The sequence below is a fragment of the Ambystoma mexicanum genome, chromosome 5q, assembly GCF_040938575.1.
Source record: "Ambystoma mexicanum isolate Mex_15411 chromosome 5q, UKY_AmexF1_1, whole genome shotgun sequence".
Taxonomy (NCBI): Eukaryota; Metazoa; Chordata; class Amphibia; order Caudata; family Ambystomatidae; genus Ambystoma; species Ambystoma mexicanum.
In genome coordinates, this window is record NC_090933.1 from 901,216,034 (window position 1) to 901,241,559 (window position 25,526).

The following is a 25,526-nucleotide window of genomic DNA, read 5'->3' on the forward strand; positions in this document are numbered from 1 at the left end:
CTAACATAGTGTATGGACATTCCTTTGTGGGTGCTTTGGTGAAACACTGCACTTAAGAGCCAGCCTGCATCACCTCTTGGAAGCTTAAGCCTGGCAGCTCGTCCATTGCTACCAAATTGAGAGCCTTGCTGCAGTGTTCTTTGCCTTTCCCCTACCATATAGAGGGCAGAAGTACGGATACCCCTCCAGTCTTTAGAATGGGTATAGAGGAGAACCGTAGCACTGATGTGTGCTTGAAGTTGGCTAATAAGTTATATATGAGAAGAAATTCAAAGATCCAAATGACCAAGGCTTACATCTGAACTGTTACAGTTTCCAGGTTTGGTGTTGTACAGTAGTTGTTAACCTCTGATATTTTGAACCACATTGACAAACCACAGTTCCTTGTGAGTTTTACGTGCTTGGCGATGGATGACGATGCTTTATCTTTGATGTTGTCCATGTTTTGTCTCAGGGTAGAATTCTGTTTTTGTTCTTAATTGACACTTTGTCAACTACCCCATTTGGTCGGATGGTTGAAGTTTCCATGTGAAGGCACACATGCAATGCAACAAAGGAGTGTGGGTACCCCTCTACTGAGAATGGACATGGGTCAAATACTTTGTTCTATGGAATTTCTTTCACTCAGGAGTGTCTACAACCATGTTTTAGCTCTCTGGACTCTTCACAGAGGAGAAATATCTGTGTGTATATTAGTCTGGTTACACCCACTTGGGTAGTCCAACAGAGAAATAGCAACAGCAACCCCAGACACGTCTTCCGGCCTTGTTGGGCCTCCTCATTGAGGTGAAGCTGAGCTTCTCTAAGGCACATTGAGCAAGGGATCCATGTCTGGATTAACCTGGATTACTTAGCGTGAAACCCCAAATTTAACAAAATTACCAAGGAGTGTGGGAACCCCTCTATTGAGAACGAACATGGGTCAAATACCCTGTTCGGTGGACTGTCTTCCACTTAGAAGGGTCTCCAACCATGTGTTAGCTCACTGGACCCTTCACAGAGGAGAAATAACCATTTGCATATCAGTCTTGTCCCACCCAGTTGGGCAGTCCAGCTCCAAAATGCTAGGCAATTCTCCCCTGACCAAGAGTACCAACAGCAACCCCAGACATGTGCTTCGTTCTTGTTGGGCCTCCTCAGTGAGAAGAAGCTGAGCTTCTCTAAGGTGCAGTGAACATGTAATCTAAGCAATCAATACTTGATGTTTTGTCAACATATGGTATTCCTTGTGCCCCAGTTTGCTCAGATGCAATTCTTAAGTTATCACAAGTAGGATTCCAGCTTTTGAAGTTTGAAATATCTATGCATAATACTATGACAACCAGTAACACACTTAGAATGCTTTTTATTGTTTATTTTCTTAAGTTTGATGTACTTAGCTTTTCTTACATCATGGCCATTGGTCCACAACAAGTGATTTATTTCATTCGATGCTATGGAGGGTGATATAGTTCCTCATAGCGTCACCAGGTATGATGCTGACAATGCAAAACAAGGCCAGATTTAAATGTCTTCTCCTGGTTCACAAATCTATCCATAGTAAGGCACCACTGTATCTATCCTGCTGCATCCAACTCTACAAGCCTTCTCGTACTCTCTGCTCTGCCTCCTAGACTACCCTTGTGGTGCCTCACCTCCCTGTGCTTTCTCTCCCCCCCTCTTCTTGCTCCCCATCGCTTCTTGCTCTGCTTGTATGGAATTCTCTTCCCCCGGACATCCGAGAAACAGTGCACATGGATTTCTTCAAAACCAAAGTAAAAGCCTACATCCTCACCTTTGAGTTACCCTCTTAACTTACCCCTCATCTTCCTTCTAGCTAACAATGTTCCCTCACCTCTAACCTTCCTCTACCTCCACTCTAGCAGGTCACCCATCATGGTCACATCCTGAGCACAGCTGCCGGACTGCCTACTTGCACTTAAAAATGTCCAATGTTCATTATACTTAATCTATTTATGTCCAATTATGTATTGTCCCCGGTGACGGTTCCATTTACTGCCCTCTACAACCTGGTCAGAATGTGACCCCAATTACACCCTATTTTAAGACACTCGCTGCTTCCCGTCAAACCTGATTTCTTATATATTGTATGTTCTTTTGTGACCAAAAGAGCATTGTTCTTCCTGTATATAAATAAATAAATATAGGAACTGTGGTGCTATCGCTTATTTATTGATGGTGTTTTGCAAGATGCCATATTAGAGAAAGGTATTAAACTAAGGAGTAAATAAGGGGCACAGATGGAAAGTGGGTGATTCACCAAGCCTTACAGTGTAGAAGGAGGTGAAGGGGTTCCAGGATTTATTAGCATCTAGAATGTAAGGTGTGTAATCCAGATGCAACACTTTAACTATAAATCCCATCATCCCTAAAAAAGGAGTGTCTGAGCCACGTTTACTCCCTAAAAATCAACAAATACTCCCAACAAAAATAGAAAACAGGGTTAAAAATTAGGATTGGATAAGCAGGAGCTAAAAGCAGCTCCTGGGTATCCAGCATAAACCAGTGACCAGGAGTTACCACTGGGTAACACATAGCTATTACATAGCATTCTGCAAATCTAACTTCCACATAAGATGCAAACGTATCGTTTTGTCCATTATCTACGACTCCTTATGTTTTAAATGTAATGCAGATGTGTCCTGATGTATATTTATAGATTGTCCCAAACGCACAGAGTACAAATTCACATAGGTGTGTTTTTTCAGCATACATTAGCCTGGGGCCCAAACGTAGCTCGTGGTAACTGGTGGTTTTAAGTTAACCAGGCTCTTCTAGTCTATAATCGGGAGCTAAATAGCTGCCAGCTCCCCTCAATTCCGAACCGTGGAAAGCAACAGATAGAAACTTGTCCACCTGCTTCCACCAACACCGCTCCATGGATGTTTTTTTGAACGGGTAACGCATGTGGTGCCACAGAATAAACTACTGTTATTACTGCCTGATCCAAAGAGGTAAAAATGCATCTTTTAATGTGCATGAAGCAGCACTAGTTCTAAAGAAATGTTTATTATAGTAACATTTCTATTTTAGAATTAACACATGTTACTTGCTTATAGAATACTCCCATTTGGAATGGGAATAACTTTTTACTGCCTAAAAAAAATGTACTCCCAAATTGAAAAATTGGGTGTAAAATATTCCCACTTCAAAGTCTTATCTGGAGCACTGAATAACATGATGGACATTAGGAGGCATTGCAGCCACTCAGTAAAGGTTATTGTGGGAGACAATAATGGTATGGAAGGCTGAAAATCAATGGTTTTTTGCAGGGTTGCCCATGCCAGTGGTTCTGATTGATTCCAAATGTTGCATTCATCAACCTTCACGTTTGAATGAATCACCAACGGGTATGTCCAGACTAAGGCCCTGAGCTTGGTGTGGCTAACACACTGATGAAATTGAATAAGGGTGGAGCATGTCAGGGTCTGCTTGTGGCCTGGTTCAGAAGGATGTGCCCTAGCAGTTTTGGTTGGACTGATTGCCCTGTTTGGGGTGGGACCAAGTCTGATTTGCATATGCATTTTCCTCTTCTGTAGTGGCATGGCAGCTGGAAAAAGCAGTGGTTTGAGGGTGGGTGGGTTGTTTATAACAATGGCAGTGGTATGATTGATTCAAAACCTTACATCATCACTCTTCAGCTTTGCTTGATTAATAGTCACTCTGAGTGGAACGTGCATGCTTAGACATGGGTTGCAAACTTGCTGTGCCTAGAGCCCCAATCTATGCATTATCAATGATGCCCAAAGCAGCTGAAATATGCCTGAGGTTGCTTGTGATCTCATGCAGAAGGGATGTCACCTAGAAGAGCAGGTGCCCATTTTTGGGGTGAGACCAGACATGATTTGTATATATTTGTTGCCTACCGTAGTGGCACCCAGGCAGACAAAATGGTTTGATGGGTTGCCCGTAGCAATTCCAGGCATTGTGGTTGAATCAAAGCCTTCCATCCTTTGCTCTTCAGCTTCGCTTCATTAATATCTAGACTGTAAGATTCAGTGGTCGAAGTGAGCGGGAGCGGTCGGGAGCGGTGCTCCTATACTTTTTAAAATTACCTTGTACAGCTCCTATATTTTTATTTTAAAAAGAAACCGTTCCGGAATGGTTTTCTTTTAAAATAAAAGTGTAGGAAGAAGTTGAAACCTTCACTTTCAGTGCACTGCACTGAACGTTCCATTAAACATCAGGTGCAAGTGTTTGCGGGGGTGTATTGTGTGTGGGAGGGGTTGTGGCAATGGGGTTTGTGGGGAGCAGGGGCAGGCCAACAGGGAACATAGCTCCACTACTTCTTTTCATACACTTCGACCACTGGTAAGATTATATATGAGATGCCAAGTTACATAAGTTAAACAAGGAGTGCCACGCAGGTTGCAGTCATTTCATATAGACTGGTGCATGACACCATGGACGGATAAACGATACAATTACAAAAAAGCAGAACAATGAATGTACAAAAGTCAAACAGCATATTGTCCTTTTCTGAATAGTTCGAAGAAGTAATAGGATAAGCTTCAAGAGAAGAATTGAAGGAAACACGTGTAGAAGCTAAGCCAAATGAATAAGGCGAGGTGTATCCTGGGACTTTGAGGCAAGGAGAGAAAGAAGACAGAAGCAGGACTAGGCAAAAAGAGGATGAGGGCAATTAGTAAGGAAAGCACAGTGGAGTGAAGAGGTCAAGAGCGGGGTCGATGGAAAATGATGAATAAAGATAAGCAGGAGATAAACTATGGATGCAGTAAAAACAATGCAAAGGAAACAAAACTAACAAAGAATATGAAAAGGAAGCACTCCACGCGAGGCAAAGGAAGGGCCAGTAAGGGAGTGAAGAGGAAGCCTAAAATTGAAGAGAGCGGGAATGAGCAAGAAAAGCAAAGGAAGCAGTCAGAAATGACACAGCGGTTACGAGTGGAAGAGGAGTGAGGAGAGAATCAGGAGGAAAGGGAATACATGCAGGTGAAGGGCATCCATTAGGAGGAGAGGCAGGAAAAAAAGAATCTGATTCCTGGATCATTTATGGTGACGGGAACGAGTAAGCATCCAAAACCTGGTGGCAGAAGTGCCGCCATAAACCTAAGAATGGAGTCAATCAGTCAAGGCCAACAATAAACCCAAATTTGAGATTCCTCAGTGTATAAATTGCGATTTAGACCAAAAGAGTGTATAATGGAAGAAAGATATATAGTATAAAGCAACACTAGTCCAAGAACTGAACCTTGAGGGACAGTGCTCTCTGAATGCGGGGAGGTGGGGGGGCAGAGAGGCGAAGGGCCTATGCTTGGTAAAGGGCTCTGTCACTGTTTGGAATGTGATGGGCAAAACTGTATCTATTATTCCCCTCAAATATAAAGGGCAACTTAATAATAGTCATTAATATGCACATTACAAGTATGGCGGTGCAGGAAAGAATTAGCAGTAACTGAATTACTGCCACTTTTCCCGCTCTGCAACACTAAGAGTATGGCCCTGGAGTGGGGGATTTACCCCCCTGCATCATGCTTGAAGTAAATCCTCCCTCTTTCTGCCAAGAATGCCCCATGGAGTCCAACAGACTTTACAAAAATGGGGATTTACTCCAACGGCGCCACTTGTAATCCAGTGGTAATTCCGCCGGACCAAGTGGTGCTAACAGTAATTTAGAGGGCCCATATTTCGGTGGATTTACTGCTGGAATACTGCCTGTTATATGGGGGCCTGCTATGGCCATCCAGCAGGACCCTGGGGTGCTATTTCTCATCAGCACCACGGAGGGTTGCCGGGGAACACCCAGTCTTGAGTGGGGGTGGAGCGGGACATACCCATGATCATGAAGTCCCTTGCCCCCTTGCTGGCTCGGGGGTGCCACGGCATCATGGCCCGCAGGCCCATGCTCACAAGGTGTGGGCTTGCAGGCCTAAATGAGAGACAGACCAGTCGTTCCTCTTTGGGAGTCTGCAGCCGTTCTAATGCCCGTGCCTGCAAGGGCTCCTCTTATTAGCTTGGGCCATGACACAGTCATTATTCTCTCCCTCTCCTGACATGCTCCGGTGTTGGGAGCACACCGCCGGTCGAGGTGAGGCAGCAGGGGCGAGCACCCACCTCCTTATCCTTCTCCTGGGGGGGAGCACACCTCTCTCCCCTGAGAAGAGATCCTTTTGTTCTTGCGGCTCCGTCTGCTCCATTCTTCTCGCGGCTGCTTCATTTCTTCCTGTGGGCACACCCCTTCAACTTTCTTGTGGCGGATGCCGCATAGCATACCAGGGCGAAGAAGGCCGCACTGGCACTGATTCCTCAGGTTGTGGAGGGGGTGGCAGGAGCTCTATTGTTTCGCTCCTGATCGGAGCATATGCTAATCGCCGCCCGGCCTCCCTCTTCTCTCGGGGGACGGCTTGACTCTCTCTCCCCTAGACGGGGTTCCACTTCTTCTCTCGCTCCACTGCTTTCTCCTTTCTGAGGCATATGCCACAGGGGGCCACGGGCTGACCCACTGCCTGACCGCATGAGCACCCTCTTCTCAGAGTGCTGCGGCCAGGGAGGGCCCACCGGCAGTGCGCCTGCATGCCATCCACCCCTCGTTTCTCTGGCGGTGGATTCCACCTACCGCATTCTCTCTCCCAACAAGGAGCGGGGGACAGCTCCTTTCCTCCTTCCTGCTTCACAAAAAAAGAAAAAGAAAAAAAACTTGAGAGACGGCGTGGACAGGGAACCAACAGGGGTTCTACCTCGTCGCCATCTTTATATGGGGCCTGCAATGGGTATCCAGCAGGCCCCCGGGGTGCTATTTCTCATCAGCATCAGGGTTGCCGGGGACACCCAGTGTTGAGTGGGGCAGGGTGAGCCATACCCATGGCCATGCGAACCCTTGCCACCTTGCTGCCTCGAGGGTCCCACAGCATCATGGCCTGCAGGCCCGTGCTCACACAGTGTGGGCCTGCAGGCCTAAAAGATAGACGGACCAGTCATTCCTCTTTGGGAGTCTGCACCCATTTTACTGCACGTGCCTGCAAGGGCTCCTTTTATTAGCTTGAGCCATGACACAGACATTATAAGGGCAATACACATGGGAGGGACACATTCCCTTTGAGGGGCAACACACTTGGGGGGGGAGCATAACACTGCCCAACTTGTAATGCGGCCCACTCTAGCAAGGGCTAAACTAGCATGGCATTTAGGTGTTCTGATAGCCCAATTTTTACGATTCAGAAGTCTTGGTCTGCCTGTTTATTAATCCTTGACAATAGGTGACATAGCTCTATTAGGTACACCAGACTACAACAGAATATGACGAAATTACCGTATCTAAGTTACTGACATTACAAAAAGACCTAAAACACATACCAGGAAAAGTTCAAACTACCAAAAGTTTGAACTTTTCGTGGTATGTGTTTAGGTAAAAAAAAAAGAAAAATTAAAAAGGCTGCAGGGGGCTGCCGGGGTGTCCCCTGCAACACCACTCTCATTATACTATACAGTATAGTGAGTGGAGTTTGCGGGGGGACACTCCCGCAGCTCACCTGACCAAAAGAAATAAAAGCCGGGGACTGCGGGGGTGTCCCCTGCAAAACACCCTGCTCACTACGCTATAAAGTATAGTGAGTGGGGGTTGCGGAAACCCCTGCAGCTTCCCAAAAAAAACAAAAAAACATTAGCGCTGTGGGGACACAGCGAGTCGGAAGGAAAGGTAAGTAGGGTGGTGGGGGTATGTTGGGGTGAGTTGTGAGTGTGTGTGTGAGTGTGGGTGGGGGTGTGTGTTTGTATGATTTTGGAGTTGTTTTGTAATGGATGTCTGCATGGGAAATGTACATACATTTCCCATGCGAACATTTCCATCGCGGTTAAATCATCTGTGGGAAAATCACGCAGATCCGACTACAACCCCGCTTTCCCCCATCCCCTGAATGCACTTATGTGTTAAATGCTCAGGATTGGAAATATGATGCACTAGTGACATGCAGTGGAGTAACAGGCACACCTGAAGAGTCTTCACCGCTACTCTGCGGACCTTCACTTTTGCCTAAGGACTTTGTATGTCTCTGGGTGGAGGGAATCTCTTTGGCTTCTGAGATATTTAGAAGGGGTCCCCTGTCATTTTATCATATTCAACCGATGGCATGGAGTCACATGGCCCCTCTGAGTGGGATACAAAAAAGACAAACTGAAAGAAATGTGCATAGACACTTTCAGTTCCTGTCATTTCACTTCCCATTGCGTATATCATAGTCCCCCCCCTATTCTTTTTTTAATGACTTGAGTCCTGAGTTCAACATTATCTGATATTTTATCAGGAATGATAAGTTGCATATGTTTGTGTATTGGCGAGAAGGAGTGGCTAGGATAAGTGAAAAGTGAGCTGCATTTGTTTGGGTGGGGTGAATAGTTGTGAGATGGAGTTCACGCATTCCCGATTTCCTCTTGACTTGTGTCCTGCATGAGCTGACATGAACCATTTTATACATTTCTATGTGAGCTGCAAAGAAGTTTCGAAACTCGACCGCATCGACTTTGCAACTGGGTAGAGATTGCAATGCATCTGATTCACAAAGGCAGTCCTTTTGCATTTGTGAAGCCTCCTACTTTAACTGGCACTGAATATGCAACAATCTTCTGTACATTTGGTCCCTTCATTTTGGTTAAATCTGGCTTTTATGCTTTGAATAAAGATGCTACATTAATTTCAATGAAGAGAAATAAAACTATAGAATGCATTTAAAATAATGCTTTATCTGTTTTTTTAATAAGTGTGTTTTTTGAAGTTTGGAACACGATTTATTAAATAAAGCAACTATTCGGCTTCATATTCGGCTTCGGCCGAATAGTTGACAAACTTTCCAGTATTCGGCCGAATACTAAATATGCTATTTGGTACAGCCCTACACAGCTGTATTTACCTTTACATTTACAAATCAATAGTCGAGAAAGGGAATGCTGTTGCAGACCCAGGGACTCAACATTGCAGTTAAAGAAAGTCAGCTCCTGTGAAGCTCCGAGGAATCTAGTTTCATCCAGAGACGTTTGCAGATCCACCTTCCAACGGACCAGCACTGGGTGTGCCTTTCCCTCCCTAACGTGTAGCCCTCTGGCCTGTGACCCAATCTCCACACCCTTCCAGGTATACTCTTTCTAGGCCATCTTTCTGGTTGTAGCCACATTGTAGCCCTTTTTGTACCGCACTCCATTGCTTCACCGCCAGGTGTGTGCTACATAGGCCCCCTGCATGCCCAGCAGGCTGAAATGCCAATTGCATGACATGCGGGGAGCGCAGCAACACATTTGCGCTGCAAGAAGTGGTGGGAACTGGGACGCAAAGCAGCCGTTATTTTACGCAACATTAGGTACCTTAAGAAGCGCCTTGCTCCTTTAGAATCCTTTTTATACCTGCATCTTCCATCACCTCAGACTTTCGGCAGAATGTTTTGCTTTTCAGGCAACACATTCTGCAAACATTGGCCCCACGTAATGGCCGAGAATTATTGTGCCCTTGACTTCAGCGCATAATCTGTGGTTATTCAGGGTCTTTAGCAATTCCAGCTTCAATTTAATTATGACTTTGTTCTCTTGATACATCTGACATCACTGGCCATCTGGTCGACCTAAAGCAAATCCTGCGCGCATTAAAGTCTTTGAGGGGAGCGCGCGCGAACGGAGTCCGCATTAGTCTCTGTCCCTGGCGGTTTTGGAGAACCAGAAAGTATAAAACAAGGGTTGTGTCTCTAAAAAACGCTTCTTTATTTATGTAAACGTAAAACATCTTTTCACAGGACTCCCTTTTTCATGCATTTTTATAAAGAGGCATGTTCTATGAGGTAGGGTAGCTCAGGGGCAACGCGTTCGTCTTGCAAACCAACACAGGTTCAAATCCCAATCCTGATTTTAGAAACCATTTGCTAAGCGCGTTAGAAAAGAACAATTATAATCACTAAAAGCGGGGCTGCGTTTCTGCTTGCACTAGTGTGAATGCGTGTGTTTCACGCGCTCTGCCTCGCCTGGGACTGCTTGCAATTTACACAGGGACATCATCCATGGGCCTCTGTTGGCGATTGTTAGGCCTCGCAATCTGCCGTGCTGCTTTGTGAGCCACTTTACACCCCCTGAGCTTGAACAAATGCCACTACTGAAACTATTTTAAAGCAGCCGCGCATTTAGCTTTGCTAGGTTCAATAACTGGGTTTTGTCCCGGGTGGATAGCTCAGTGGCAGCGACAACAGGTTCGATCCCCAGGTCCGCGCTTAAAAACCTCTGGGTGTTTAAGCGCGTTATAAATACGTAACTAAAACAAAAAAAAAACACAATTACGCAACTAAAAAAAAAAAAACAATTCCTGTAACAGCGCCTCGATGCCTGCGGGCTGTTTGAGCGCTTTATAAATGTAAAATAACAATAACAATATCAAACACTATTTAGTATCAGGCTGCGGCCTCGACTTTGGGTTAATAATTATATTTAAAAAAACATCGAATGGATGAAAGATCAATGGATGCCACTTTCCCGTGATGCAATTGAAGGCTGAAGGGACTGTCCTTCGACCACCGGCATCATTTCCATTAAATGACACGCGTGTGATTAGCAGTTTTTTTGACACCAACAGCCTGCCTTCTAGAGACAGATGACACCCTCGGCAAGGGGCTGATGCCACTTCGCAGGGCTCTAGAATATGCTCTTTGACATTGTTCTTCTCAATGGGGTGTGAGCCTTAAAGACCCATTTATGTTCACCCATGCACACTGTGTAAACTGGATTGAGTGTAAAAGGGGTTTTACGTGTATTTCGCTACAATGCCCTGTGGAGCTTTTCAATTTGAATGTTTCTGCTTTTGAAGCTATAATAATAGTTTGCACAAATTAAATAATTCGTAATGAGATACTGTGGCTGGTTCGATATTCACTACCTCAAACACTGCTCTTCTGCCTTTAGCCTGCCCTTCCTCCATTTCATACCCCCATATGCACCCTTCACCCACCTCACCCTCCCACCCCCCTGATTCTCCTCATTCTCTTTGCTCAACATGTTAAGGTCTGTATAGCCCATGGGGGGTGGGGGGATATGCACATTTTACAGACTAGCCTTGGTGCTTTGAAACCCCTAGTGTCCGGATTTGGCACAATATATCCAAACCTCCACCTCAAGCCTTTCCTATTTTTCCAAGTTGTTTGTATGTTCAAACGTAGCCCAGCTTCATCTATCCTCTTCCCTTTGCTCTTTTCTAGTCCCCCTTAGACCATGGGATTACACCTGGTGTAGGCACAATGCACCACGCTTTGGACAACCACTATGGTCATGAGTGACACAGTATAAGAGCTAAGTAATTAACGTAACATAACACACAGTGTACCACGCATTTTTATTGTTGCTCATGTTACAAAAAGTAAGTTAAGTTACTTCAATAACCTCCCAGAACATGACCAACTTTGCACTGTCTTTCCTCCCTCAGGGCTGCGACCCAAGAGAACCCTGCGCTTAGTGCTATGGACCGGTGAGGAGCAAGGCGGAGTGGGGGCCAGCCAGTACTACGAGTTACACAAGGTATGGGAATGGATCAGTATACTTCATTGTTTTTTGACGTTATATTGTGTGAGGAAGTTAGCATCCAGGCAGCCTGACTGCTCGCTGTCTCGGAACCGGCGCAAGCAGCAAAAAGGGAGATGTGTTAAGGGATTTTTCCAGTTCCTCCTCCGCGACAGCCTCCCAGGGAAAGAAGACATGATGCGTCCCTTCGGTCCATGTGTCTCCAATGGGAGGGCGGGGGCAGGCTTGCACTCCATGCATATTTCTGGCACCAGAATTTCACGTCCCCTGGATGGTCTCTGTAGTATCCACTGGGTACCGCCTTCCCAGTCTATCCTCCCATCAGGTTGGGACAGCAACTCTTCTAGAGGAGATCCGGTCGCTCGTAGAGAGCCAGGCAGTGGAGGAAGTCCCAGCCTCCCAGCGGGGCTTGGGCTTTTACTCCAGGATTTTCGCCATTCAGAAGAACCAAGCGGGCCTGGGAGTAGTGGTGGACCTTTCCACCCTCAACCTCTCCTTACTCCTGCAGAAATTGAAGAGTGTTACGCCAGCTTTTATAGCAGAGACATTGTGCAAGGGAGACTGGATATGCTCCCTGGATCTGAAGGACGCGTACCTACACGTCCCGTATTTGCAGCCCCATCGCTCTTTCCTTCGTTTCAGGATAATGGGCTACCATTTTCAATACAAGGTCCTTCCTTTTGGCCTCAACTTGAGACCCAGAGTCTTTACCAGGCTTGTGAATACAGTGGCTGCCCTCCTCAGAGTGCACGCCTCCATCTACCCATAGCTTGACGACTGGCTCGTCAGGGCTACATCTCCAGAAGCGGTTCACCACTCTTCCCACTGGCCCTCCTGCACCCGCTGCACAATCCAGCCACACCACCTACCAACCCTCTGCCTGCAACTACAACCCTCCCAACCTTTGACTCATTCATACCGATATCAACTGACCAATTTACCAAACTTCTCTCTGCCCGGAACCCATCTGGCTCCCCGCTAGACCCCTGCCCAGCCTCAACCCTCAAAGAAATAGTTGCATCCACTTGCGCAGGAGAATACGCGAGAACCATCATAACAAGTCCCTCTCCTCAGGAATTTTTCCCGACGTGTTCAAAACTGATGTCAAACCCCTCCTAAAAAGCCATGCCTCGACTCTCTCGACCCCAAAAACTACCACCCCATCTCAAACACCAGGTTCCTTGCTAAACTCATCGATCGAACCGCTTACTCACAACTAAACGCCTTTGTCGAAGCCAACAATCTCCTAGACCCCGCTCAATCAGGTTTCAGATCCCGACACGGAACTGAAACCACCCTGACCTCAATCTGGGATGACCTCAAAAATACTGCAGACGCTGCGGGATGTGCTGCACTGATCCTTCTTGACCTATCCGCCACCTTTGAAACAATCAACCACTCAATCCTACTCGACCGCCTCCACTCCCTAGGAATCCATGGAGACGCTCTCAAGTGGATAGCATCCTTTCTTAACAATAGGAAACAAATAACCCTCTTCTCCTGCTTTGTCTCTGATGCCCGACCAGTCAATACTGGAGTTCCACAAGGAGCGTGCCTATCAGCCCTCCTGTTCAACCTCTACATGTCCACCCTCCCACGAATAATCCGCTTGCCCAATATCCTGTGCTACAACTACGCCGACGACACCCAACTAATCCTAAAACTACTTAACTCAAAAACCAACTTCCAACCCGACCTTGCTGCCTGCCTACTTGACATTGATCACTGGATGTCTACAATCCTCCTCCTTTTAAACCCCACCAAAACTGAAATCATGGTGTGTGGCAACACCAGACTTCTTCCTCACCCCCTACCCTGGCCATCAGCCATGGGCAATCTTCCAACAACCTCTACTTCAGTAAAAACCTTTGATGCACTCTCAACGCAGACCTAACACTCTCCCACCAAGTCAACAACATCTCTAAGTCCTACCATTACCACCTCAAAATTCGTATTCGCATTTTTCCATACCTCTCCTTTCCCAACAGACTTGCCATGGTCCAATCAATTGTACTGTCAAGACTGGACTATGCTAACCCCCTCTACTTCAGAATCCAAGCATACCAGCTGACTAAACTACAAAGAGCACAAATTGCTGCAGCCAAACTACTAATAGCACTTGGCCCAAGAGATCACACCTCCCCAGCTCTCAAAACTCTCCACTGGCTCCCGGTCAGACGAAGGGTGACCTTCAAAACCTTATGCATCTCACACGGAGCAATGCATAAAACCGGACCCCAATACCCAGGACAAGCTAAAACCCTACCATCCATTGCGCTCTCTAAGATCAAGCTCACCTCGGCTCCTAGTGATACCAAACACCCACTCAGTCAAGTTAGGTGGATCATCATTCTCAGCCTTGGCCCCAACTCTGTGGAACTCACTACCACCGCACATACGACACACCGAAGACCTCTTGTCTTTCTGCAAATTACTGAAAACGTGGCTCTTCCCATAAAATCGACTCTTAACACAAACAGAACAAACAACCACAATAAACAGAAACCAAAGGTGCTGAATCAAAAAAAAAATAATGAAAACACAGCGTAGTAACCGATAGAACAAACAGAAAACTAAATTGCCTAATGTAATTAGAATGGACAAAGTTAATAAGAACGAATGAAGCAGATGAAACGGATGAAGTGGATAAGGCAAATGAAATAGATGAAGTGGACGGAACGGATGGAGCAGACGGAGGGGATGGAGCGGGTGAAGGGGAAGGAGTGGGTGAAGGGGGTTGAACGGGTGAAGTGGAGGAAACGGATGAAGTGGATAAGGCAAACAAAATAGATGAAGTGGATGGAGAGGGTGAAGGGGATGGAGCGGGTGAAGGGGATGGAGCGGGTAAAGAGGGTGAAGGGGATGGAGCCAGTGAAGGGGATGGAGCGGGTGAAGGGGATGGAGTGGGTAAAGAGGGTGAAGGGGATGGAGCGGGTGAAGTGGGTGAAGGGGATGGAATGGGTGAAGGGGATGGAACGGGTGAAGGGCATGGAATGGAAAGTAGATCAAACACACTCAAAAGATGGAACGGACGGAGTGGATGGAACAGATGGAGTGAATGGAACAGATGGAGTGGATGGAACAGATGGAGTGAATGGAACAGGTGGAGCGGATGGAATCAGGTAGAGTGATGGAACCGGTAGAATGGATAAAACATATGGAGGCTACTAAACGGATTGAGTGGATGGAACGCATGGAGTTGGATGGAACGCATGGAGTTGGATGGAAGGATGGAGTGGATGGAACTGATGGAATAGACAGAACAGGTGGAGTGGATGGAACAAATGGAATGGATGGAACAGGTAGAGTGGATGGGAAAAGTAGAGCGGATGGAATCAGGCACAGTCATGGAACAGGTAGAATGGATGAAACACATGGAGGCTACTAAACTGATCGAGTGCATGGAGTGGATGGAATAGGTGGAGTGGACAGAACAGGTAGGCTACTAAACGGATGGAGTGGATGGAACAGGTGGAACGGATGGCACAGGTGGAATGGATGTAACCTATGGATGCGATGAAACAAATGGACGTGATAACCGCCATATCACACCACCATGCTTACTCTCTCCTACACACCAACACTCATCTAGAAGACAGCGATACTATGACACATTCAATATAGCTGTTCTCATACTAATACCTGCCGAATTCTCCCCATCATCCTGACTAAACATCAGCTGAGCACACCGTTAGGTTAAGCGTCTCCTCAGGCCTAACACAGCCACAAATCAGTCTGGGCGTCATCCCCCCAGAATGAACACTTATGCCTGACCTCCCAACCGCTACACCTACCGCTAAGAAGCAGCTAACACGCAACTGCCACATCGGCTGCACACATAGCCGGTGCACACACGCACCTTATAACCTTCTCCCTCTCTACTGACTTTCGAGGGCGTTCAACCTACCAGCGCTTTGAAATCATACCAATGATACATAAGGTGCTATATAAAGGCGAAATAACATAACATAACATAACATAACATGTAGGGCCGTATCACAAGTGTGGCTGTATTTTTGTGGTAAATTTGCCAAAATACTGCAAAATGGGATTACTGTTACCGCCACCTTGTTCCGCGAATAACAAGTGGTGATCGCGCAGTGTAAATCCCCATTTTCGAAGTCCATAGGACTCTATGGGTTTTTCATAGAAATTACCTCTGGCAGTAATTCCGCTGGTGGTAATTCCTTTGATTTTGCAGATATTCTGCAGTAAAGTGGCAGATTTACCTCCTGCATTTTGCTGTAGGAAGATCCTCCACCGCACAGCCAAACCTGTAGTACGGCAGTGTGGTAATGCAGCGGTAATGACATTACTGCCACGTTACCACCATTTTTCACCACACCGCCGTACTTGTAATGAGGCCCATTGTTACGATTGTCCTGTCTCCCAAGTAAAAACCAAGGAATACAAAGTTTGCATACTAATTAATTGTAGGCTAAAATAAGTGCCTGGGGGGAAATTACGCTACACACAAATGTATTCACAAAACAAAGAAGAGCATCGTCATAGCAGCAAACTGGCCACATGTCATGGGCTTTAACCTTCAACCAGTGTTTTTAGTTTAGCTCACAGTGGGCAGAGAACGTTGGATTGTACTCAGAGTAGAAGCCACACTACAGTACTCGGCCTATATTACAGAATAGGCACTGCCCAGTCCTTCGGTGGTATTTGAAAGCTACTTCTACCTTTTTGATGAAATTAACCTTTTTTTTTTAAATCACTTTATTTTTAATTTACAACCTGTAAACAAACAAACCATACTTGCATGTAACAGACGGGTATGACATTCAGCATAATAAAAAAGCTAGGAGCACAACACAGGTTGTCACCATTTGTGACTGTTGTGTTCTCCGGAGGCCCAGCACGAAGGGGCTGGCTCCGGTCCAGGAGGCCGCGTGGGCTGGAGCGCGGCCTAGGCAGGAGCGCTGAAAGAACACACACACACACACGCTGGTTTCGCTTTGCCCGGAACTGCCTCCCACTCGAGGGGGCGGGGCTTTTATTAACTTGCCCTACGTCACCGCGCTGCGGGACGTAGGGCGGATATAACAGTGACGTTTATGTGATTCCATGGGGGTTTTGGGGACCTCATTCGTGAGGGGGTTGAGGGTGCAAGGCCGTCTGCGTTAATGTGCAATCGCAGCAGAGTGCGGGTCAAGGGTGAGCATCCTGCTTCCACCCAGTGTGCAGGGGAATGTTACTATACAAGCATCTGCTCGCTGGGGTTGCTCCGGTCTGACTCTGCTGAAGGGGTGAACATTGTTTGCACTATCATGTCCCAAGCGTCAACCCTCGCGCTGCTCTCTTGCATTCTCCTTAGCAGTGCGTTATGCCACGCCGCCGATTCAGCCAGCCTCTCAAGTCAGCCCACCATGTCTCTATTTTCGGCCTGTTTTAGATTTCCAATTCATCGCTATTCTACGCTTTGCCAGGATGCACATCAAATCCTTAATTTTAGTGATATGATTGAATTGTCTATTTCCTCTCGGGAATAGGCCCAGCAGAAAGGATTCTGGCGGCCAGTCGCGCAGTTGAATGCCGCCAATGGCCACTCTTGCTGCAATCTCATCCCAGAACTTTGCAATCACCGGATATGACCAGAACAGTATTGTACGAAATTTCCGAGGGCAAAAAGTCCAAAGCCAAAAGTCTGACCCCTATTTTCTCGCATATATATGCAAACAAATGGGAAATACATTTTTTTTAAAAACAGACTTTTGGGACTCAGACCATTTGGATTTGGTCATTTCATGTAGATCCACCAGAACACATGCAGCATGTCCACGTTGCCTAGAGCGTACTGTGGACATGCCAGCGCCACTCCCAATTTTGGATAGTCTGTGTATGGTTAAATATGCCCTCTGCATCACATATAATAGCATCAGTTGGAATCTGGCGTTTCCACCACTGGTGCCAATAGTCATACATTTCTCTGCAGCCTCTCCAACAGTAGGGGGATGTGCCCGGGAACATTTTGGATAGTCTTGAGGGAGTGTAGTGCCACCTCACCAACAAACGTGCGTTGTGCATTTTATATTGCAAGGAGATAGATGATTTCCATTTGGCCCTGTATATGGCTTTCCATACCCCAGGTTGGTCTGCCAGACCCAATTCTGCTTCCCATTTTGACTTAGGCCTACGCAAGGTGACCACTGGTAATCAACGCTTTGTACAAGCTAGCTATTAGGCCCTTTGTCGTTTGGGGAACACTGAGGATCTGTTCGAATGGAGTGAGAGGACGCCGCAAAGAGCAGCCCAGCGGGGATCTCTAAGGGCACTGCGCAGCTGGAGGTATTGCAGGAAGAAGACCTCAACACCCTGCAAGACCTCCTTTCAATCCTCCCTGGAGATGTAAGAACCCTTTGTCCACATCTGTCCAGCCCTCACCAGTCCGGCTTCATACCAGGGTTGGAAGCAGAGCACTTCACTTAATAGGTCACGAATGTGGGGGGGACTAGATACAACGGAGTAGGGAGGGCCAAGTCGTGACCCCTTGCATGACGCGATAAGGACGCCACATTGACCATAACACCTTCAAAACTGGATGATCCATAATTCTTCGCGTCATGACCGACAGGGGGACCCCAGTGTGGCAGGCACAAAGGAAACATTTTCAATTGGCCACCCATTGCTTCTCAGGGATTTCCCACAGGTGATCAGGAAGGACTCAGAGATGGGAGGCTCCGTAGTATTCCCCTAGATCTGGATATCCCATACCCCCCGATTCTTTGGGCAAAATGAGTGTTGAGCACAGGACTCTAGGCTTCTTATTGGCCCAGAGATACGCTAATAATGTACGTTTGACCTCAGTGAAAAAAGGTTCAGAGAAAGACACCGGTAGAGATTGTAAAAGAAACAGAAACCTGGGCAAGATGTTCATTTTTATCAAGGTGAATCGTGCCGCCCAAGACAGCGGTAACTTGGTCCATCTATTAATGTCACTTCTGATAGCCTTCCATAGGGGGACATAATTTGCCTCAAAGAGATCTGAGAGGGAGACGGTAATGTCAACTCCTAAATATCTTACAGATGGAGTTTGCACTCGAAAGCCCCAACTCGCTTTTAATAGGGAGGGAGTTCACTGTTCGTTCTTAAGGGGACTGCTATAGTTTCTTGTAGGTTCGCCCAGAATCCCAACAGAGTTCCATTTTTCATCAGTTTGAGAAAGAGGGCTGGGACGGATTCCAGTGGCTGGGTGAGATATAGCAGAATGTCGTCGGCAAACATGGCTAACTTATATTCCTTACCACCCCGTATCATTACCTTAATCAAGGGGTTAGATCGAATGGCTTGGGCAAAGGTTTTGATAGCTAGGGAATAAATCAAAGGGGAGAGTGGGCAGCCCTGCCTAGTGCACCCCTTGAGGGCAAAGGGGTCTGAAGAGGTGCCATTGATGGAGACTTTAGCATGAGCGGCGTGATATAGTGCCTTAGCTCCCCGAGTCCATACTACTCCCAAACCCGCCCACTTCATCATGCCCGCAGAAAAGGCCATTCAACGCGGTCGAACGCCTTCTGAGCATCCAGCGACAGCAGGAGGGGGCAATCTTCGGCCCCTTCAGGGCAGGCCATAAGATATAGGGTCTTCCTGATGTTGTCAGCTCCCTGTCTCCCTCTTACGTAACCAACCTGATCAGTATGGACCTGCTGGGGGAGGACGTGGGCTAACCGGGCGGCTAGGATGCTGGAACATTTTTTTGCATCAACATTGATAAGGGATATCGGGCGGTATGACAAACATTCTAGAGGATCTTTACCCTCTTTAGGAATCACAATAATTATTGATTCAGTGAACAATTTGGCCTTAACGACCCCAACGACATTCCTGCGTCATCCCTTGCCAACGCCCTCTCTGAACATGACTACATTCAACTTAACATTTTACCTACCCATCAAAAAGGTAGAACCATTGACTGGCTCGCTGCCCACAATTGCATGATCACCTGCAAAGCCCCTCAACCTCTTGTATGGACTGACCATCTCCTCATATCATTTGACATTAGCATTAACAACCAGAACCACAAACAGTGTCCCTCCGCACCAGCCTGCCTGACCAGGAACAAGCGTAACATTACAGCGGAATCCCTTACACCACTGGTTCTCCCTATTCTAAATACACTCCCTGCCACCACAGACCTTAATCTACTAGTAAACCCCTACAACAACGCCATGACCAAAGCCATTGACACTGTTGCCCCACTAAAACTACGTAAAGGCAAACCTAGAGCTCATCTGAACTCTTGGTATACACCTGAACTCAAATTACTTAGAAAAAAGAAAACCTTATGGAAAATGAAACCATCAGCTGAAAACAAAACTAATCTCACGAATATCTCCTCCCTCTACAAAAAGGAGATAATCCGTACTAAGAAGGAAACCTACAACGTCAGAATAAACAATGCAGGCTCTAGTGCTAAAGAACTCTTCACCATTCTGAAGGAGTTAGAAAACTCCAACCCACCGACGGACACGTCTGTGAAAGACAAACCTTGGTGCACGAGCATCCAAGATGCCCTTGCTAATAAAATTACTGGCCTACAAACTAAAATTGAGGTCAAAAGACTGCAACTTTCCAACAGCAACTCCTCTATCCCTAGCACACCTACTACCACCAATACCACCTCTGGCTTCACATTCAAAAAAGTAACCATCCCAGAAGTCCAAACAATCATAACATCCCTCAAACCGTCAAATTGCAAAGGGGACAGGTGCCCTGCTCAAATCATCAAGGATGCAGCAAGAGACCTATCCCCTTTCATCTCCAAGCTTATAAACCTCTCATTCTCCACTAACTCAGTACCCAACAATCTGAAACAATCATGGGTTCTCCCTCTTCTAAAAAAACAATCTCTAGACCCAGCCATTCCCACTAATTACAGGCCTATCACCACGGTTCCTTTCCTGCTAAAAATCCTTGATAGAGTTGCCTACCTGCAAATTCAGGACTACTTAGAGACTAACCATCTGCTAGGATTGCGTCAATCTGGCTTTCGACCTCAACATGGAACAGAAACCCCCCTTGTTGACCTCAAAAGTCAGATTGATGACATTAAAGACAAAGGTAAGGCTGCCATCTTACTCCTTCTAGACCTCTCAGCAGCTTTCGACCTGGTCGACCATAAAATACTCTGTAACCACCTCTCTTCCGCTGCCCATTTCTCCTCCTCTGCTGTCACGTGGATACAATCCTTCCTGGCCAACAGAACCATGAGGGTCTTTTCTTCCGCGGCAGCAGCAGACCCCATCCCCATCACCTGTGGTGTCCCACAAGGCTCCTGTGTTTCCCCCACCCTATATAACATCTTTATAAAGCCTCTCTTTGACAAACTGGACCTTCTGGGTGTCACCTACACCAATTACGCGGATGACACCCAGATACTCCTCACCATCTCGGGCAACTACAGCGCTGATGTCACCAGGATCAACAAAATCTTTTCCGTCATTCAGGCATGGATGGCCACACATGGCCTTTGCCTGAATGATGAGAAGACTGAACTTCTCATTGTCGGATCACCCAATAATTTGCAAAAACTGAGCCCTGATTACTCCAACATCATCATCGACGGTAACACCATCCCCGTTGCTAAAAACGTGAAAACCCTCGGCTTTCATCTCAACACCAATACCAACCTCACCAAACAAGTTAACACAACCGCCTCAGCTACCGCCTACACAGGGAAACAAATTAGAGCCTGTAGACCTTTCTTATCCACCAATAGCTGCCTCACATAGGCTCGGGCTCTCATACAATCTAAGCTAGACTATTGCAATAGCCTCTACTTAGGTGCCAACCAATCTATAATTAACAAACTTCAGGTTCTCCAGAATAATGCGCTACAAGCAGCACTAAACATTCCTAGACGTGAGCATATATGCGCCATCAGAATATCATGCAAATGACTATCCATTCAACAAAAAATTGACTTAAAAACGCTCTGCCTTACCTACAAAGCCCTCAACCACCTAGCCCCTCCCTACCTCACTGACAAATTCACCATGAAACCGGCCACCAGAATCACTAGATCTTCCAACACTCTATGCCTCACCGTGCCCAGATTCACTGCTAAAAGAGCGGGCGGCTCAAGCTTCACGGTGCTTGCCTCTCAACTTTGGAACACCCTGCCTTTGAACATTAAATCGACCAAATCTTTCCAGTTATTCAGGAAACTTGTCATTGGTTGGTTACTGATTAAAATCCAACCTTAAGCTTGACCCAGCCTTCCACAAAACTGTATATATTGTACATGCCTCAGCTATGCTTCAATAACTTCCTCTGTCTTTATATACTGTACATAACCTTACAAATGTTATACTGCAAATGATATATATATTGTGCCTGTAACCTGTCCTAAGCGCCCTTTTACTCCAGGGTCTGGAGCGCTATATAAATATAATAAACAAACAAACAATTTGGGGGCCTGTCCTGATGTCAATATTGAATTAAAAAGCTTAGTAAGAAAAGGCGAGAGGGTGCTACTATTTGACTTGTAAAAAGCTTGCGTGTAACCATCCTGCCCCGGCGCCGAGCCCGCTTTCAGGTTAGAGATGGCTCCCTGAACTTCTAAGTCGGTGATCAGGTCATTTAACATGTCAAGGTGTTCTAATGCTGTGGGAGGACGTGGGAGAGTTGCTAGGTATTCCTCTATTGCAGAGTGGGTGCTGTTTCCCTCCACTGTGTGCAACTTAATGTAAAATCATGAAAAGCGGTCAACGATTTCCTGTGGATTTGTGAGAGCTGCACTGTGTTCGTCATTAACTTTGTATACAGCCCTGTCCGCTCTGTTTTCGCAGACGATTTGCAAGCATTGTGTGGGCCTTTTCTCCTTTCTCAAAGAATTTCTGTTTGAAATATTTGAGTTGTGTGAGTGCCTTGCCATTCCATATGTCCCTTAATTCCTCCCTGAGCCCCTTGATCTGGTCTACAATGTCCTCAATCTGGGGTGGCCATTTGCAAAGATCCCGTTCTCGGTGGGAAATTTCAGACCTGAGCTCTTCATCCCTCCGCAGCCTGAGTCTTTTTCTGGATGCCCCCTCGGCTATAAGAATACCCCTTATTGTGGCCTTCCCAGCCTCCCAAACTGTGTTCAGAGACGGTTTATAGTCATAATGTCGACAACAAAAATGTCGACAGTCAAAAAGTCGAAAAAAAAATGTCGAAAAAAAAATGTCGACTTTTTTTTTCAATGCATTTTTTTTTCGAAATGGGGGGGTTCCCCCCCAGCCCCCCTTTTTTAATTTTTTTTTTAATTTTTCCCTTTTTTTTTAGTCCCGAACCCCTAAAATAAATATATAATTAAAAAAAACGAAAGTCGACATTTTTTTTTTCGCCATTTTTTTGTCGACATTTTTGTCTGTCGACATTTTTTTTTCGAAATTATGACTGTCCACCTTCAGAGACATCCCGTCCACATCATTTGTTTCACAGTAATTTGTGATGGCTTCAGAGAGAGTCTCCCTGAACACGGGGTCCCTACACAGAAAATCATTGCAGACCCACCTTCTCTCCAACCTATGAGGGAGGCCGAAATCCAGATCAAGTGTGCATAACTCATGATCAGTCAAGGCCACTACTTCTATGGATGCTCCCAGGATTTTGTTTTCGCTTCAAGCCCCCAGCAAGAGGTAATCTATTCTCGAGAATGTTTGATTGGGGGGTGGGGGGAGTGAAGGCTCTATATCCAGGATGGGCTGAACGCCAGGTGTCTATTAAGTGGTGCTCTCTCAATTGGCTAAGGAATCTATTCACTTGTAGGCTACTCGGTGGGTGGGAACTTTGCCGCAATTAATCCCAGTCTAACTCTCGCTACGCAAGTCCCCTCCACAAATTAGTGTACCCGCCCTCCAACCTCCCAAAAAATCAAACAAGGGTTCAAAGAAGCACAATTGGCTTTGGTTAGGGCCATATGCTGAACAAAGTGTGACCATGAGAGTCCTCAGTTTCCCCTTTAGCACCAGATATCTACCTTGGGCATCCCTATGTATCTGCTCTATTTGGAGACCCAAAGATTTCCTACACAGGATATCAACTCCTCCTCTTTTTCGGGGGGCCGGAGGCCCATACTGTTTCTCCAATTCCTCTACCAATGATCCTACGCTCCTCACCCTGAGTATATTTTGTCTCTTGTACAAACAGTACATCCAATTTGGACTGTTTGAATTGCCGAGCTAACATTGACATTTTGTGGGGCGAATTGAGACCCTTCACATTTAGGGATCCAAAGACTATACTATCATGTCCAGCTATGCTGGTAAATGGACATCATGCATGACACCCTCATACCTTGCTTTGTGTGTGGACTAGTACCTTCACGTTCTGTGATTTGTTTTTCCTGCCTTGCAAGTACTGGTGGTGAGTGTAATATAGTATGTGGACTCCAGAGACCCTTATGTCTGGTTGAGTGTTCCCCTCCCCCCTCACCTTCCCCTCAACAAGACGTGCCAAAAGTGGCATTTTCCCCCAAAGAATGAGACGCCCTAAATTAAGAAGGGCCACTCTGGTGAGGCCCCTCTCCAGGCATACATTGAAAATGTAAACATGTGTGAGAAAACATGCAGTGAGAACAACATGCAGTAACATAAGTAAATCTAATCCATCCCTCATGCATCCATGCAATCACCTATTTGTATGCTACATCGAGACCTAAGTGGGTGACCAAAAGAAGGCACTAAGCAATAATAGGATACGAGAACGTGATTTCTCATGTTATGGGGTATTAAGACATTTGTATTTCCACTTTGTTTGCGCACAACTCCTTCTCGGAAGCTTTGGCGCTGGGTCTTGTTGCGGTCCTGTGGGCATTCTGCAGGTATCGGTTTCTGAGCCCATAGCTGGACCTCAGAAGTGCTGCAAGGCTCTCTCTGCTTCTTCTATTGAGGTTAATCTATAGTCCTCGCCACCAAACTCAAACGACAAGGAGAAAGGGTGACCCCCATCGGTAACAAACTCCCTGTTCCTGTAGTCAGACCGTGAGGGGGCGGCACCCTATCCTTTTAGCCAAAGTCACTGCTGAGAGGTCCTGGTAGACCTTTACACATGAGCCTTTGAATTCTATCGGTTCCTTTTCCTTGGCCTTCAGTAGAATTTCCTGTCGCTGCGCGTAGTAGTGGCCTTTACAAGAACTGACCGGGGGCCCCACGGGGGGCCTCCAGCCCTGTGCACTCTGTCGAATTCCAAACTAGGGGGATTCACATCACTGAATAGGGACAGAATCAGTGCTTTGAACTTGCTTTCCAGGCCCAATGGGGTTTCTCCCTGCTCCTCGACAAGGCCTAGGATACGGATATTTGACCTCCGTTCCCGATTTTTGAGATCATCTAGTTTTAGCTCAATGTCCCGTTTCTTCTGCTCCAGGTCTTGGAGCCGCTCCTCATACTGCATTCTTGCAATGTCCCCAGATTGCTGGTTACTTTCCACGGCTTCCAGCCGGTCCTCCACCTTTGCCATTTTAGTCTGCAAGTCCGAAACGCTCTCTGTGAGGCTGGATTTGATCGACTTGATCTCGCCGAGAAGAAGCCTTATGTCTGACTTGGTGGCACTGTCGAGGTCATTGCCAGGAGTTTCTGAAGACCTCTGGGCCTCGTCCGGTTCCATGTTAGTGCTTGCACAGCTGAACGTTCGTAGTATTGCTAGGGTGCACGGGTCGAGTTTTCCCCTCGAGGTGTCAGTGACTTGCTGCCACTATTCAGATACAGTAAATACCATTGATAGATGTGCCCCTGTAGGATGCTGTCGCGTGGGCCTTATATAGGAGGTAAGTGATTTCACCTTATCCAATGCAGTTTTATTTTGGGAGGGGGCGCGGGTGGGTTTATCGATGCCACTTTCACTTTGCTTTGAAGGGATGTCAGTTGGTGTTGCCGCTGTCACCCGTCTACAAGTCGTATCAGGTAGATACCGCCCTCCTGTCTCAAAGGTGATCCTGGCTAAGTTGGATGCGTTGACGTGGATTATGACCCCCAGTTGCAATGGAAGCTCCTTGTTGCTGCCAGAGAAGGCAGGTTTTTGCATCCTGAAGTCGGACTGTT

At 46.6% G+C, this 25,526-nt stretch overlaps 1 protein-coding gene across 1 annotated transcript in view; it reads left to right on the forward strand.

Moving 5' to 3' along the window:
• The window catches only part of CPQ (carboxypeptidase Q), a 1,957,200-nt gene that overhangs the window by 1,422,436 nt on the left and 509,238 nt on the right, over nt 1-25,526 (forward strand). The window contains exon 7 of the mRNA XM_069621402.1: nt 11,405-11,496. Coding sequence (XP_069477503.1) covers nt 11,405-11,496 — 92 coding nt within the window. The remainder of the gene's footprint in view (nt 1-11,404; nt 11,497-25,526) is intronic.